Source organism: Xenopus laevis, chromosome 5L (genome assembly GCF_017654675.1).
Source record: "Xenopus laevis strain J_2021 chromosome 5L, Xenopus_laevis_v10.1, whole genome shotgun sequence".
Classification (NCBI taxonomy): Eukaryota; Metazoa; Chordata; class Amphibia; order Anura; family Pipidae; genus Xenopus; species Xenopus laevis.
The window spans coordinates 94,642,240-94,655,517 of record NC_054379.1 but is presented as its reverse complement, the minus strand read 5'-3'; the positions used below and the strand labels follow the sequence as shown (position 1 = coordinate 94,655,517).

The following is a 13,278-nucleotide window of genomic DNA, read 5'->3' as shown; positions in this document are numbered from 1 at the left end:
GTAAAATTAGAACTCTCTGAAAAAAAATTGCACACTTTATATTTAATCGTATGGGATTTTTAGAAGTGTATTTATCAAATGGTGAACTCTCCATTCAGCTATTGATAAATATACTTCTAAAAATCCCATAGGACTATATATAAAGTGAGTTTTTCTGTGGTCAGCTCTAATCTCACATTTTGATAAATCTGCTCCTTATTGTCAGGAATGCGTGGGGCCAGGGATTGTGTGGATAAAGGAATTTTCCCAATACAGCATACATTGCCAGACCGCAAATAACATTTTAACATGTTACCTCTCAAAATAGATATATTCGCTTTGCGTAAACGTTTTCAAAACTGCAGAAGATTGTGCAAAACTTCACCAAATGCATTGGACTTCATAGAAAAAATTGTAGATATTCTTTCTTTCAGTTGCTCAGGCCAGAAATTCTTCAAAAGCTCCTTTTAATTTTCCATTAAGTATGCAGTATACCGACTTAATTTAGGGAGAAAAAGTTATCTCATAGTTTATCACGTGAAAACAGTCATGGACGAGATTCAGTTCGAGGAGAAAAACTTTTAATCCAAATTCAGTTCCAGTTTTTTCCCATAGACTTCAATAGAGTTTTCAAGTGATGAAGTTTTTCTGAATTGAATCTCAAATTGAATCTTGTCCATGATTTCTCACTGAATTGAATCTGACCCATAGTTTGCTAATGATTTCAAAAATGTCTAAACTTTAAACTTTAATAAAGCCATCAGGCAGAACACTGACACGTTCAGGAAACAGTGGCTAGAAAGATTGGTCATTTTAGGAAAACACTGCTTCACAGAGAAGCCTTTTGGATTTGGAAGCTTGAGGTTTTTCAAAAGGAATATATGAAAACTGGAGATTTAACTGTTTTCTCTGGTTATGGGAGTCATATTTTAACCTTGCTTTTATCTTTTTTTAGATACTATTGACCAGTTAGGGATACCAGAGTAAAAGAAAGATTACTAATATCAGTCCCACCGGTCTTGTTTTTCTACTATAATAATGGACACTGTATGTACTCATTAAAGGTGCTTTAAAGAATTTACTACAGTGAAATAACAATGTAATATATTCAATGCAGCACACTATAGTATATACCATTTAGGACCATGTCCTACATGTGTATTGATATACTATATATAGCATAAATATGTTTCTCAATGCATTACAAAAAAGTTAAATTGTTCACAGTAGTCCTTAACCCAGTAGAGTTTAAAGTTTAGTATACAAACACATACAGATATGGGATCCATTATATGGAAACCTGTCTTCTAGAAAGTTCTGAATAACGGGAAGGCCATCTCCCATAGACTCCATTTTAATTAAATAATTCACATATTTAAAAATGATTTCCTTATTCTCTGTAATAATATAACAAACAGTGCCCTGAACTTGATCGTAAGATATAATTAATTCTTATTGGGACAAAACAATCCTATTGTGTTTATTAAATGTTGAAATTATTTTTAGGAGACTTGAGTTATAGTGATCCAAATTAAGAAAAGACCCCTTATCCAGAAAACCCCATGTGCCAAGCATTCTGCATAACAGGTCCCATACCTCTACTGTATTAATGAGCCAGTTATGTAAGTGCCAACCTAACAGTATAATTTTAAACTGTGGGCATAAACCTAGATGAAACCCACCCTAGCACTTAAGCTCCAAATCACTGTTTTTATATTTGTATATTGTTACTTGTCACACAGTTCATTTACTATAAGCTTTGGATCACCAAGATACTTCAGTATTATTCACTCATTTTTCAGCGCAGCAAAGCTGAACCATCTGCTTGTAGAGCAATTACTATATAATTGGTTTTATATTAATTGAGCTTGCAGTAATAAAATTGAAACCAAAAGAGTGAGTTGTAATATGTTAATTAATTAAATTCAGATAATGGTAGCTTAAGGGGAAACTTATCTACTCTTTATACGAGTTTGTCAATATAAAAAGCTTAGTTAATGATGACACAATGCAGCCAAAGAGATATTATTTAGTTTTTTATGCATAACTGTGACATTATTTTATTTCCATGTTGTTGGCACTGGGTTGGAAGCAGGTCATAGCTTGAATCTTATCAGATTACTTTTTGAGTGTGGTTTTAATTAAAGGGAGATTGTCAGAATAAGATGTGTGAAAACAATGTCTAATATTAATAAAGTATAATAGTTTTGAGCAGAAATATTCAACTTAACTTTGAAAAAATTATGAAGGAATCAGGATGAAATACAAATGCAGAGCAATGTGCATATTTGGATACAAATCACAATTTTTTAACCTGCAATGCCACATTTTCTCAATATAATTCCAGCACAATAAAAGCTGCCTTCTAAGGAGTATACTCTCCTCTGACTCTGAAGTTTTTGCTAATATGAACACAAATTCAAGTATTTTTTGGAAAATTGCACCCACGTTTCAGCACACATTTTTTGTAAACAGTGTCACTTCTTCTATAAGTATTAGCATCTGATTCCCTTAGCGTAAATCAGTTGTAGCTGAATGCTACCAGCTAAGAGAATTCTTGATATATCCTCAGGTCTCTCTGGTAATTCCTGAGTTTACTTGCATCCATTTGTTTGCAGGACAAGTAAGGCATCAGCATTTATATATCCTAGTAAGTTGCTAAGGAGCATATATGGAAGCAAATACGTTAAATCAATGCTTTGAGGTTGCAGTTGCATTCCTACATAGACACTATTGCCAATTGCTTAACTAAGGTGAAATAAAAAGCAGCACTAAACCTTAAAACCTCTATTCTGACATATGCCATTAAAACAGCACAATCATTTTTTTTTATTATGTGCTTTTGTCTTTGTACTCAAGAACATAAAGGAGATGTGTTTAAATGCAAGTTTTGGGTTAATTTTTATTTTATTTTAAAAGGCACAGACTTAAGGGGGGAATATAATTAAAATCGCAAGAGATGTTTAAAATCTCATTTTTGCATATATTTAGGGGCTGATTCACAGAGGGTCGAATATCGAGGGTTAATTAACCCTCGATATTCGACTGGGAATTAAAATCCTTCGACTTCGAATATCGAAGTCGAAGAATTTTAGCGCAAATAGTGCGATCGAACGATCAAAGGATTATTCCTTCGATCGAACGATAAGATCCTTCGAATCGAACGATAAAATCCTTCGAATCGAACGATTCGACGAATTTTAATCCAACGATCGAAGGAATGTCCTTCGATCAAAGAAAATTAAGAAAGCCTATGGGGACCTTCCCCATAGGCTAACATTAAGTTAGCTAGCTTTTAGATGGCGAACTAGGGGGGTCGAAGTTTTTTCTTAAAGAGACAGTACTTCGACTATTGAATGGTCGAATGGTCGAACAATTTTTAGTTCGAATAGTTCGATACGTAGTCGTAGTCGTAGGTCGTAGTAGCCTATTCGATGGTCGAAGTAGCCCAAAAAACACTTCGAAATTCGAAGTTTTTTTAGTTCGAATCCTTCACTCGAAGTTAGTGAATCGGCCCCTCAGTGCTGCTCGCAATTTCAAATCAATTACTAGCAATTATTACACGGTATTAGCAATATTTTTTGCTAACAATACATTTCCCACAACAGTTATACTGTTAGTTTGTAGTAGAAAGTTAGGGCAAGTGGTGTGTTGTTTTTGCGTGGTATGAAGGGGCAAATGTACCCATCTTCTCCCACCTGTGTTCGGGCAAACAATTGCTGAAAAAGGGAAATCTAGAACATCTATCTAGGTAAACTAACACATTGCCGTTTGTAAATCTCCCTTAAACAAAATGTTACATGTACTGGAAAAAATGTACAATAGTTTGTATAGTACCACTACATAAATAAAAAATACATATACATGTATATAATCAGGGCAGAGAAATATATCAGCTGCAGAGCCACCCATGAGACAAAAGTCTCAAAAACTAAGCAAATAAGAGTCTTGTTTTTATAATTAGATACAGTATGCTTTGATGATGTTAGTATTGTATTGAAATTTAGCTGCTTTGATATAAAAAATGATAGGGAGGTAGTATATTAATAGTGTGGGCTTTCCACTCTAAGGCACAGCTTGTCACTGTATTCTTGGTTTATCCAGCCACAGGATACATACCTGTACCTGTGATTGAATTCACACGGCATCATACGTTACTCACAGCAATTGGGGGGCATACTGGCTTGCATATTTGATATTTGCCTTTATTTACATATCACATTGCCAAACTGCAGCCTGCTGCTACACAGATCTCTATGACTACTAGGGATGTAGCGAACGTCGGAAAAAAAGTTCGCGAACATATTCGCGAACTTGCGCAAAAACGCGAGCGGTTCGCGAACGGTTCGCGAACCCCATAGACTTCAATGGGAAGGCGAACTTTAACATCTAGAAAAGACATTTCTGGCCAGAAAAATGATTTTAAAGTTGTTTAAAGGGTGCAACGACCTGGACAGTGGCATGCCAGAGGGGGATCAAGGGCAAAAATGTATCTGAAAAATCTGCCTGTGTGTGCTTGGAAGAGATAGTGTAGGGGGAGAGCTGTTAGTGATTTCAGGGACAGATGATAGTAAGTTTGCTGGCTAGTAATCTGCTTGATACTGCTCTGTATTGGAGGGACAGAAGTCTGCAGGGATTTGAGGGACATTTTAGCTTAGGTAGCTTTGCTGGCTAGTAATCTACTGTTCTCTTTAAACAACTGCCATACGTTGACCTTGTAGGCATTGTTTGCCCAGTTTTTTTGGACGCAGCCACTGAAGCACAGTTGCCAGAAAAAATATGCCATATAAATGCTGAAAATAGTCATTTTTCGCCATTACGTAAAATATATTATGGCTGCTTGAAAAAAGTGACTCCGGTGTTTTTTCTGGAGACGGTAATATTATGGATATTTAGACAGAATGGGAACAAGGTCACACAGCTCGATGGCGGGTTGAAGAAAACAGTGTGCAAATAATGCCTACAAGGCCAACGTATACACTACTACAGCGGTGGATACGGATTACGTAAAATATATTATGGCTGCTTGAAAAAAGTGACTCCGGTGTTTTTTCTGGAGACGGTAATATTATGGATATTTAGACAGAATGTGAACAAGGTCACACAGCTCGATGGCGGGTTGAAGAAAACAGTGTGCAAATAATGCCTACAGGGCAAATAATGCCTAAAAGGTCAACTTATACACTACTACAGCGGTAGTAAAATAAAAAAAAGTAAAATAAAAAAAAAATGAATATTAAAAAAAAAAAATTAAAGTTGGTGCTGCTGAACTACTAGGAGCAGCAGATTAGCACACCAGTCCCACTCCCCAACACTGCTAGACTAATAGCACTGGGCTCTTATAGTAGTAGTAGTAGTAGTAGTAGTAAAACAACAAAAAAATAAATAAAAGCAGTCCTTACAAGGACTACTGTTATTGCAGCAGTCAGCAGATGAGATCAGAAGCAGGACAGCTGCCCACTGCAGCTACATACAGAGCACTGCAGTAGAAGGTAGATTACTAGCCAGCAAAGCTACCTAAGCTTAAATGTCCCTCAAACCCCTGCAGACTTCTGTCCCTCCAATAACAGAGCAGTATCAAAACGATTACTAGCCAGCAAACTTTCAACTGTCCCTGAAATCACTAACAGGCAGCAGCTCTCTCCCTACACTATCTCTTCAGCACACACAGGCAGAGTGAAAAAACGCTGCAGGGCTTCGGTTTTTATAGGGAAGGGGAGTGGTCCAGGGGAGAGCTTCCTGATTGGCTGCCATGTACCTGCTGGTCTGGGGTGAGAGGGCAAAAAAAAGCGCCAACAATGGCGAACCCAAAATGGCGAACGTTGCGCGACGTTCGCGAACTTCCGGCGAGCGCGAACACCCGATGTTCGCGCGAACAAGTTCGCCGGCGAACAGTTCGCGACATCTCTAATGACTACAGCCCAACTCCAAGGTCACATTGTCCCACCATGATACCTAAAAAATCCCAGTGGGTATCTAAGCTTGTGAGCTCTTGAGGTCACATTTTCCAGTGGGCCCAAGCTTCTCCAATGTGACACTCAGTGGTGTTCAATTTTTAGTTACTTGGTTTCAAGGGGCACAGCATTGTGGCATAGTTATACCGTCAGTGATAAAAAGAAATATCATCAGGTTTTACAAGAATGTTTGCTCTTGTGCAAAGTAAATTAATAATAACAAGTATAAATATGCACTGTAGATGTTTTCCTGTCACCAAAATGTTAATCACATAACTCATTGGATCAGCTACTATTCATTGTGTTCTAATCATAGATATTTATGCCCTTTCTTGCTAAAATGGGCAAGCAACCTATTTTGCTTTAATTATAATAGTAGGAAAAGATGGAATAGCTTCAAATATTGATCAGTTTTTACATATTATCTTAATTGTAAATAATAATACTACTATTTGCACCATCACTGTAGTTTACTCACATTATTACTTTAGATGCATTTGCAAAAGTATAAAAGAAATGTATTTATAGTTTCAGGTGCAGCAATCAATGACCAACTGCCTTATTTTGTTGGGGAAATGCCACATATTAGGAGGACCTCTAATAAATATACTGCTTTCCAAAGTGAAACACTATTCTGATGGGCTTCTTCAACATTACCAGGTGCAATACATGGAATACGATTTTTCTTATGTGTTATTTATAAATGATTGTGTGCATTTGTATCCATTGTTGCAAGACAGAAGAACAGCTATTACATGACATATATGACATTACTGCTATCAGAATTTTAATGCCAGTAAATATGTAAACTGTTTCATTTTCCTGTAAGACTAGACCTTTTTAATGTGCTATAATAGGAGCGCTCAACCCACTGCTAGGGCACCAGAATACTGTAGGTGTTAGGAGTCAATACCGGAAGAACCCTACTTGTATAGGGATTAATATACAGTTAAATGTTAAAAAATGTAGTAGCACACTGTGTAGCAGTGTATTCCAGTAGCACACTCTTCTGGAATAAGAATCTTGCTGGAACTAGAAAAGCTGGAAAATGGGAAACAAAATGAGAATATATTTTTTAATACTAAGGTATACATTTAGGAACAACACTATTGTGTTGCTTTAATTATTATTTTTATACTACAAAAGAGATAATTAAACATTCTGGAAAAGACTCCTGACTGTTAGCTAATGTTAAATTGTTTGTAGTGCAGAGAAGAGCAAAAGACAGATAGATGCTACTTTTAACAGCAATTACATTTACAAATAAATCACTGAAAATGGATAATTAATGCATAAAAATTGCTAAGACTTACATTTGCTTTCATAATGCAACATTTTAATATGCATCTGTATCAGATACAGAATCAGACTGACTATGGTTACCACCACTTTGGGCAACTTTGGTAAACGAATCGATCCAAGTGCCATCCCTCCGGCAATTTACATTCTAGTCAGCAAAAAGGCAGTTAGAGGAGATAAGTCGTCCAAAGAAGAGGCGATTTGTCGCTGGGCAACTAATCTCCCCAGAATCTTAGGGGCACATTTACTAAGCTCGGGGGAAGGATTTAAATAAAATAAACTTTGAATTTCGAAGTATTTTTTTGGGTACTTCGACCATCGAATAGGCTACTACGACCTTTGACTTCAATTCAAACGATTCAAACTAAAAATCATTCGACTATGTGACCATTCGATATTCGAAGTACTGTCTCTTTAAAAAATACTTTGACTACATACTTAGGCAATTTAAACCTACCGAGGTACAATGTTAGCCTATGGGGACCTTCCCCATCACTTTTCTAACCTTTTTTTGATCAAAGAAAAATCTTTTGATCATTCGCTTTAAATCGTTCGAATCGTTCGAATCAAAGGATTTTATCGTTCGATCTAACGTTTTTTACGCTAAATCCTTCGAATTCGATATTCGAAGGATTTAATTTCGAGGGTCGAATTCGAGGGTGGGATGATGATGTTTAGGGATGGCAATGACTTCTGGGGGTGGGGCAGTTAAAGTGATACTGACACTAAAAATTTTCTTTTCAAAATATTAATCTACATTAAGGGCCAGATTTATCAAGGGTCGAATTTCGATGTTTAAAATACTTTGAAATTTGACCATATCGAAGTCGAAGTTTTTTTCATCGAATTTGGGTATCCTGCGGTCGAAGAACGATTTGAAGGATTTAATGGATCGATCAAACTATTTTACTTCGACCGCAGGATACCCAAATTCAATGAAAAAACCATAGGCTTAAAAAAAACATAGCACTTCGGCAGGTTTAATTTGGCGAAGTATTGAAGTCAACGTTTTTTATAAAGAGACAGTACTTCGATATTCAAACGATTTTACTTTGAATCGAATTCAAAGTCGTAGTATCCTATTCGATGGTCGAAGTATCCAAAAAATTACTTCGAATTTCGAATTTTTTTACTTTGAAAATTCCCTCAAATTCACTTCGACCCTTGATAAATCTGCCCCTAAAAGTTACCTATAGGTCATGTTGATCGTTTTCACTGATAGTTTTGCTTTGGTAAGCAATTGTCACTTGAAGTTCCTAAACCTGATTGTTTTGCCGACCTGACATTCCTTGCCAAAATAGGGCTTTCTGGTTCAGACCCAGCCAGGTAGCAACCCTAATACAGACTTTTTCCCTAAACAGACCATTTAACAGGACTAAAAGTAGACTTATCTCTCATTACAATGGGATATGATCCTGTTTGCCAGACGCGAGTCCGACCCGGCAATGAAGCTGAACTGTAGGCCATGAATGCTAAACAAAGCCTGAATATGCTATAAATAGGAACTTTGATTACTGGATTGTGCAGTGCAGGATGTAATCATAACAATACATTTTCCAGCTTTGTTTATTGCTACTTGTTTACTTTAGATGTAGTTTAGATGTATTTTAAACATGTAATGCTAAATTGCCTCCTCCAGATATGCCTGTCTTTAAATAAACTTTTTTCCTATCTATATTTATACAAAAATTATTTATACAAAGTAGTCTGTTGGAGAAAATACATTTTATATTGAAATTCTTATGTAAAAGGTTTACTAAAACAATAGCAATAATGCCACTGGATGCATGAGAGTGAAATGAAATATAAGGATTGTCAAGCCCAAATAAAATAGCTGAAGGCTAATAGACACTATGTTCAACATGAAGAAATACATTAGTAGAAATAAGAACTATAGCATGATAAATCACAAAACAATCAATTTCAGCACATGAAGCAAAACTGATCAAGCCTATACTATTTAAAATATTTATAGCTGTTCTTGTCTGATAAATGTATTAGTACTTTTTTCAAATAACAATGATTCTAGAACAGAATATTTCTTGTCCAAAGGGTCAAGTGCTAATGATTCAAAGACTCCTTCTCACATTGCATTGGTAACAATGCTTGGGTCTTGGATGCTAAAATAGACATTTAATAATAATATAATTAGATCAAAATGCAGTAGAATGAAATATTGAATAAATCAGTTCGGTGCGTTCTTTACTCACTCAAGTGCCTTGCTGTATTACATTTTCATCTCAAGAGACCATTGCAAAGCTTGAAATAAAATGTAGGAAGCTTTGATTTTTCACAGTCTCAAAAGGATGCTTTAAAAGTAGATAAAAATGGATTTGCATTATCTGCGTATCCACTTAATCTATACTTCACAAAAACAACAAATCCAAGCGTTTCTTTTATTATTGCAGATGTTTTTTGTAAGGTGTAAGTTCTACCAAACATCTACAAATATGCTAAAGACATTAACAACACCCACAAAAAATATGTTTTTATGGAGCATACAGTCATCAGGTAGATTCAAATTTATATTTTTAACAAGACAAAACATATTGCCGTTTGCATTTAGGTAAAAAACATAAGCAAAAGGGAAAAAAATCAAAGCATGAGCATGATCCTACTCTTTCCAGTAAAATATTTCACATTAACGCCAGTTTTGTTTGATTCTTATCTGCACACAAAGCACAGTGGGTTTTTTTTTCTTCTGTTGGCTAACAGAGCGCAATGGATTTACAGGTTATATTCATATTAAAAATTAACTTGTATTATGATTTAGTCATGATTTAGTCAGTTGTGTGACAACTCACAATTGGTTTCCTTTTTCTTTTTATGAGTCTTTTTATTATTTGACTTTGTATTGTCTTTCTCTATATTTACTTTTAAAACCCTCCCTGGTTGCCAGGTTTGTAGCACACAGTAAAATAAAAGCAGGCTGTTAGTGACCCTAGCAACCTATTATCAGTTATCCTCTGTGAAAGGTAAAAACATTTTGATTTATAACTTTCTGGTCCTTCATGGTTGCACATTACCTAACTGTCTCTTGGCAACCTTCATGCAGATACAGAGACTCCAGGAAAACTTTGAACTCTCCACAATAGTATGCAGAGAAGCTGTTAGTTCTGATGGGCAGGCAGTAGGTTGGATTCACAGTATGTGAATCCAGTGGTTTGCCTTGCAATGCAAGGGTCCACAAATGTCAGGGACCTGCTATTTATTGATATCTTCACCTTCTTGTTGAACATCAGAATGCCTCATACTTTTGACACTGCAGAATGACTCTTTACCTTGTGAGCTTTCCCTGACTGACCCTGCTTACAATCCAGCTGCAGGCAATAGCCCAATTTAAAAGTGCTGGATCATTAGCTTTTCTGATGAAACCAAGTCATTCAAGTTCCTGCCCTTCTTATTCTGACTGGTTTTGACCTTGGTATGATATATTGGAATTTTTTTTCAGCTTGCCTCCTGCCTAGACTTTTTGCATTGTTCTGTTCTATAGTTTAATTTGCCATAGGTTTTTATATCATTGTATTTATATTGGTTCTAAATCAATGTGATTTTTAGGGGGTTATTTATCAAATAGACATCAAAAAAGAAGGACGGCACTCCGGTACGTGGAATATGCTTTTTATTCCAGATTCATACAAGGATGGGCGTTGGATCCTTGTATGAATCTGGAATAAAAAGCATATTCCACGTACCGGAGTGCCGTCCTTCTTTTTTGATGTCTAAGTGAATTCTAGCAGTGAGGACGCTGCGGACTGAGCACCCGATTGGAGCAGCGAATAGGGAGTGTGAACTTGGAGCGGTCCCCCTCTCGTGAGGTTATTTATCAAAGTCCGATTTTATCTCAACATTTTCTGCTGCAAACTCCGATCAAATCCGCTCGGGTTTTTTAAGTTTATTTATTATTAAATTTTCCAGAAAATTTGCTTTGCGGGAAAGAAAAATAGATTTTCTTGGTTTTTTTCGGATATTTCACCTGAAAACTCGGGGTATTGCACAAAACCCAGCGCACATCAAAAAAATTTATTGGGACTTCTCCCATTGACTTATATGCAACCTCGACAGGTCTGAGATGCTGGATTTTCCATCCTCTGGGTTTATTAAATTCCGAAAAAAATTGTGATTTTTTAAAAGTCAGATTTCTATTAGAAAAAAATCCGATTTTTACATTCGGAGTTTAGTAAATAACCCCCTTTCTGTGCCTCTTGGTATCAAGCTATATGACACCCTAGTCTCTTTTAGCTTTCAAGACAAACCAGCATCTGTCACCTAACTAAAAGATCATATTACTAATTTAAAACACCTATGGAATTGTACCCTCTGAGAGGACCAAACTTTTACTCCACTTAACAGTTTGATATCAGAAAGTCATGTACTTCCCATCTGGTAACAAATCTACTTCTTTGCATCAACATTTTTGTACTTTATACGCCAAAAATAATTCAACACACATTTTACATTATATGCTGGATTTTAAAAGGTAGTCTGTATTAATCATTGCATTTATGCTAAATATCACATTGTCCACTTAACACACTGCTACAATTTTAAAGGAAGTATAGACAGTCTAAACTAAGTAAAGCTCCTTTTGCCTGCTGGAAACAAAGGCCAAACATGGGTACAGTATCTTATCAGTTTACACAGCTTGGACCCACCTTTGATGTGGCTTCCTGTACAGGCCACACAATCCCAAATCCAGTCCAGTTTGTATAGTATTATAAAAATCCCAAAATGCTCGCACAACCAAAAACTGAGAAAGCTAATTGTATCTTCCAAAAGTAACTTTCAGCATAATTTGTGAGCCAGATATTATTTGTACAAATAAACTATTTATAGGAACCTCAGTGCACTAAAACAAATTACCTAATTTTCAATGAGACTTTCATATATTTTTCACAAAGCAACAAAAAAATTCCATCTGCTTCAATGTTTTTATTCCCTGGGATTCTTTTAGTTTCTCTTTTGAGTAAATTTCAACATTCTGGAATCTGCACGGTCACTTGGTGAGTAAGATGGACAAACCATGCTTCAATGAAATGAAAACCCAACATGTGACAATGAAAGTCACATGTTTTACAATCATTTTACAGTAAGTCACAAATCATTCCAAGCATTGTTTTCTGTGATTTTGCTGTAACATAGCCATGAAGCATTTTATGTAACAATTTTCAATCATTTAAATTATTGAGAATTTGTCATCTGAATGGTTTGATAGTACTGCTGCTGTTTTACTCCAACAGTAAGATGCCTAATTAATATGTTGAAGAATAGTATTCTGCATTGATTCATGGGAATTGGGTATATGTTTCTGCATTATAAACCAGGCAGTAGAGGATCACAATTCCATCTGTTCTTTTGATTTGTTCAGCCTGTGTGCAGTTGCATGTTTTTAAAGAGTCATTATAAAAGAAAGTTTGGATTTTTATTTGGTTGTTTTTTTTTCTTTATTCATATACTAATCTAAATAAGAGTAAATGCTTAAAAAAGAGGCAAATAATGCCCATTACAAAGGCCAGTTAAAATGAGTTGCTTACTTTATTTGTTTTAACAACCCACAGTAGCATAAAAATTACATAAAACCTATTCAGGTGTTTCCATTAGTTCTTTGCACTAGTAGATTTCCCTCTCATCTGATGCCTTTGGGTTGGAGCATGCACAGTTGCACAAAATATCTGGACTTCCCTATGTTAAGTGATGATGTACAGAAGCCTATGGGTCATTACTGAACTCTGTCAATTGCCACTTATAATTAAGTGGAAAGACAAGTATATATTTCAGTTCGTAAACAAATCTGATTTGACACATTTTTTTGCAAAATGACAGGTGTGACCCTTGAGGCACAGGTAAATTAAGAAAGCCTTCTACAGTTGGCAACATGATTTTGGTAAAAGATAGTTCAGGTTACTTTACTTCTGCTTTACTGTACAATTGTTTTTATCAAGCTACTGTACAAATTACATTCAGCCTAAATTCATCATCGGCACTGAAATTTCTTTATGAATTATTAGCATAAATGTTAAGTTACAAATGTACTAATCCTTTTGCA

General features: G+C 35.7%; 1 protein-coding gene and 1 long non-coding RNA gene across 2 annotated transcripts in view; one reads left to right on the top strand and one right to left on the bottom strand.

The window, feature by feature from the left end:
* LOC121393748 overlaps positions 1-13,278 on the bottom strand; it is a 132,489-nt gene that overhangs the window by 24,273 nt on the left and 94,938 nt on the right. The window lies entirely within an intron of this gene.
* mei4.L (meiosis-specific 4 homolog (S. cerevisiae) L homeolog) overlaps positions 1-13,278 on the top strand; it is a 53,487-nt gene that overhangs the window by 30,149 nt on the left and 10,060 nt on the right. The window contains exon 3 of the mRNA XM_041563104.1: positions 6,462-6,593. Coding sequence (XP_041419038.1) covers positions 6,462-6,593 — 132 coding nt within the window. The remainder of the gene's footprint in view (positions 1-6,461; positions 6,594-13,278) is intronic.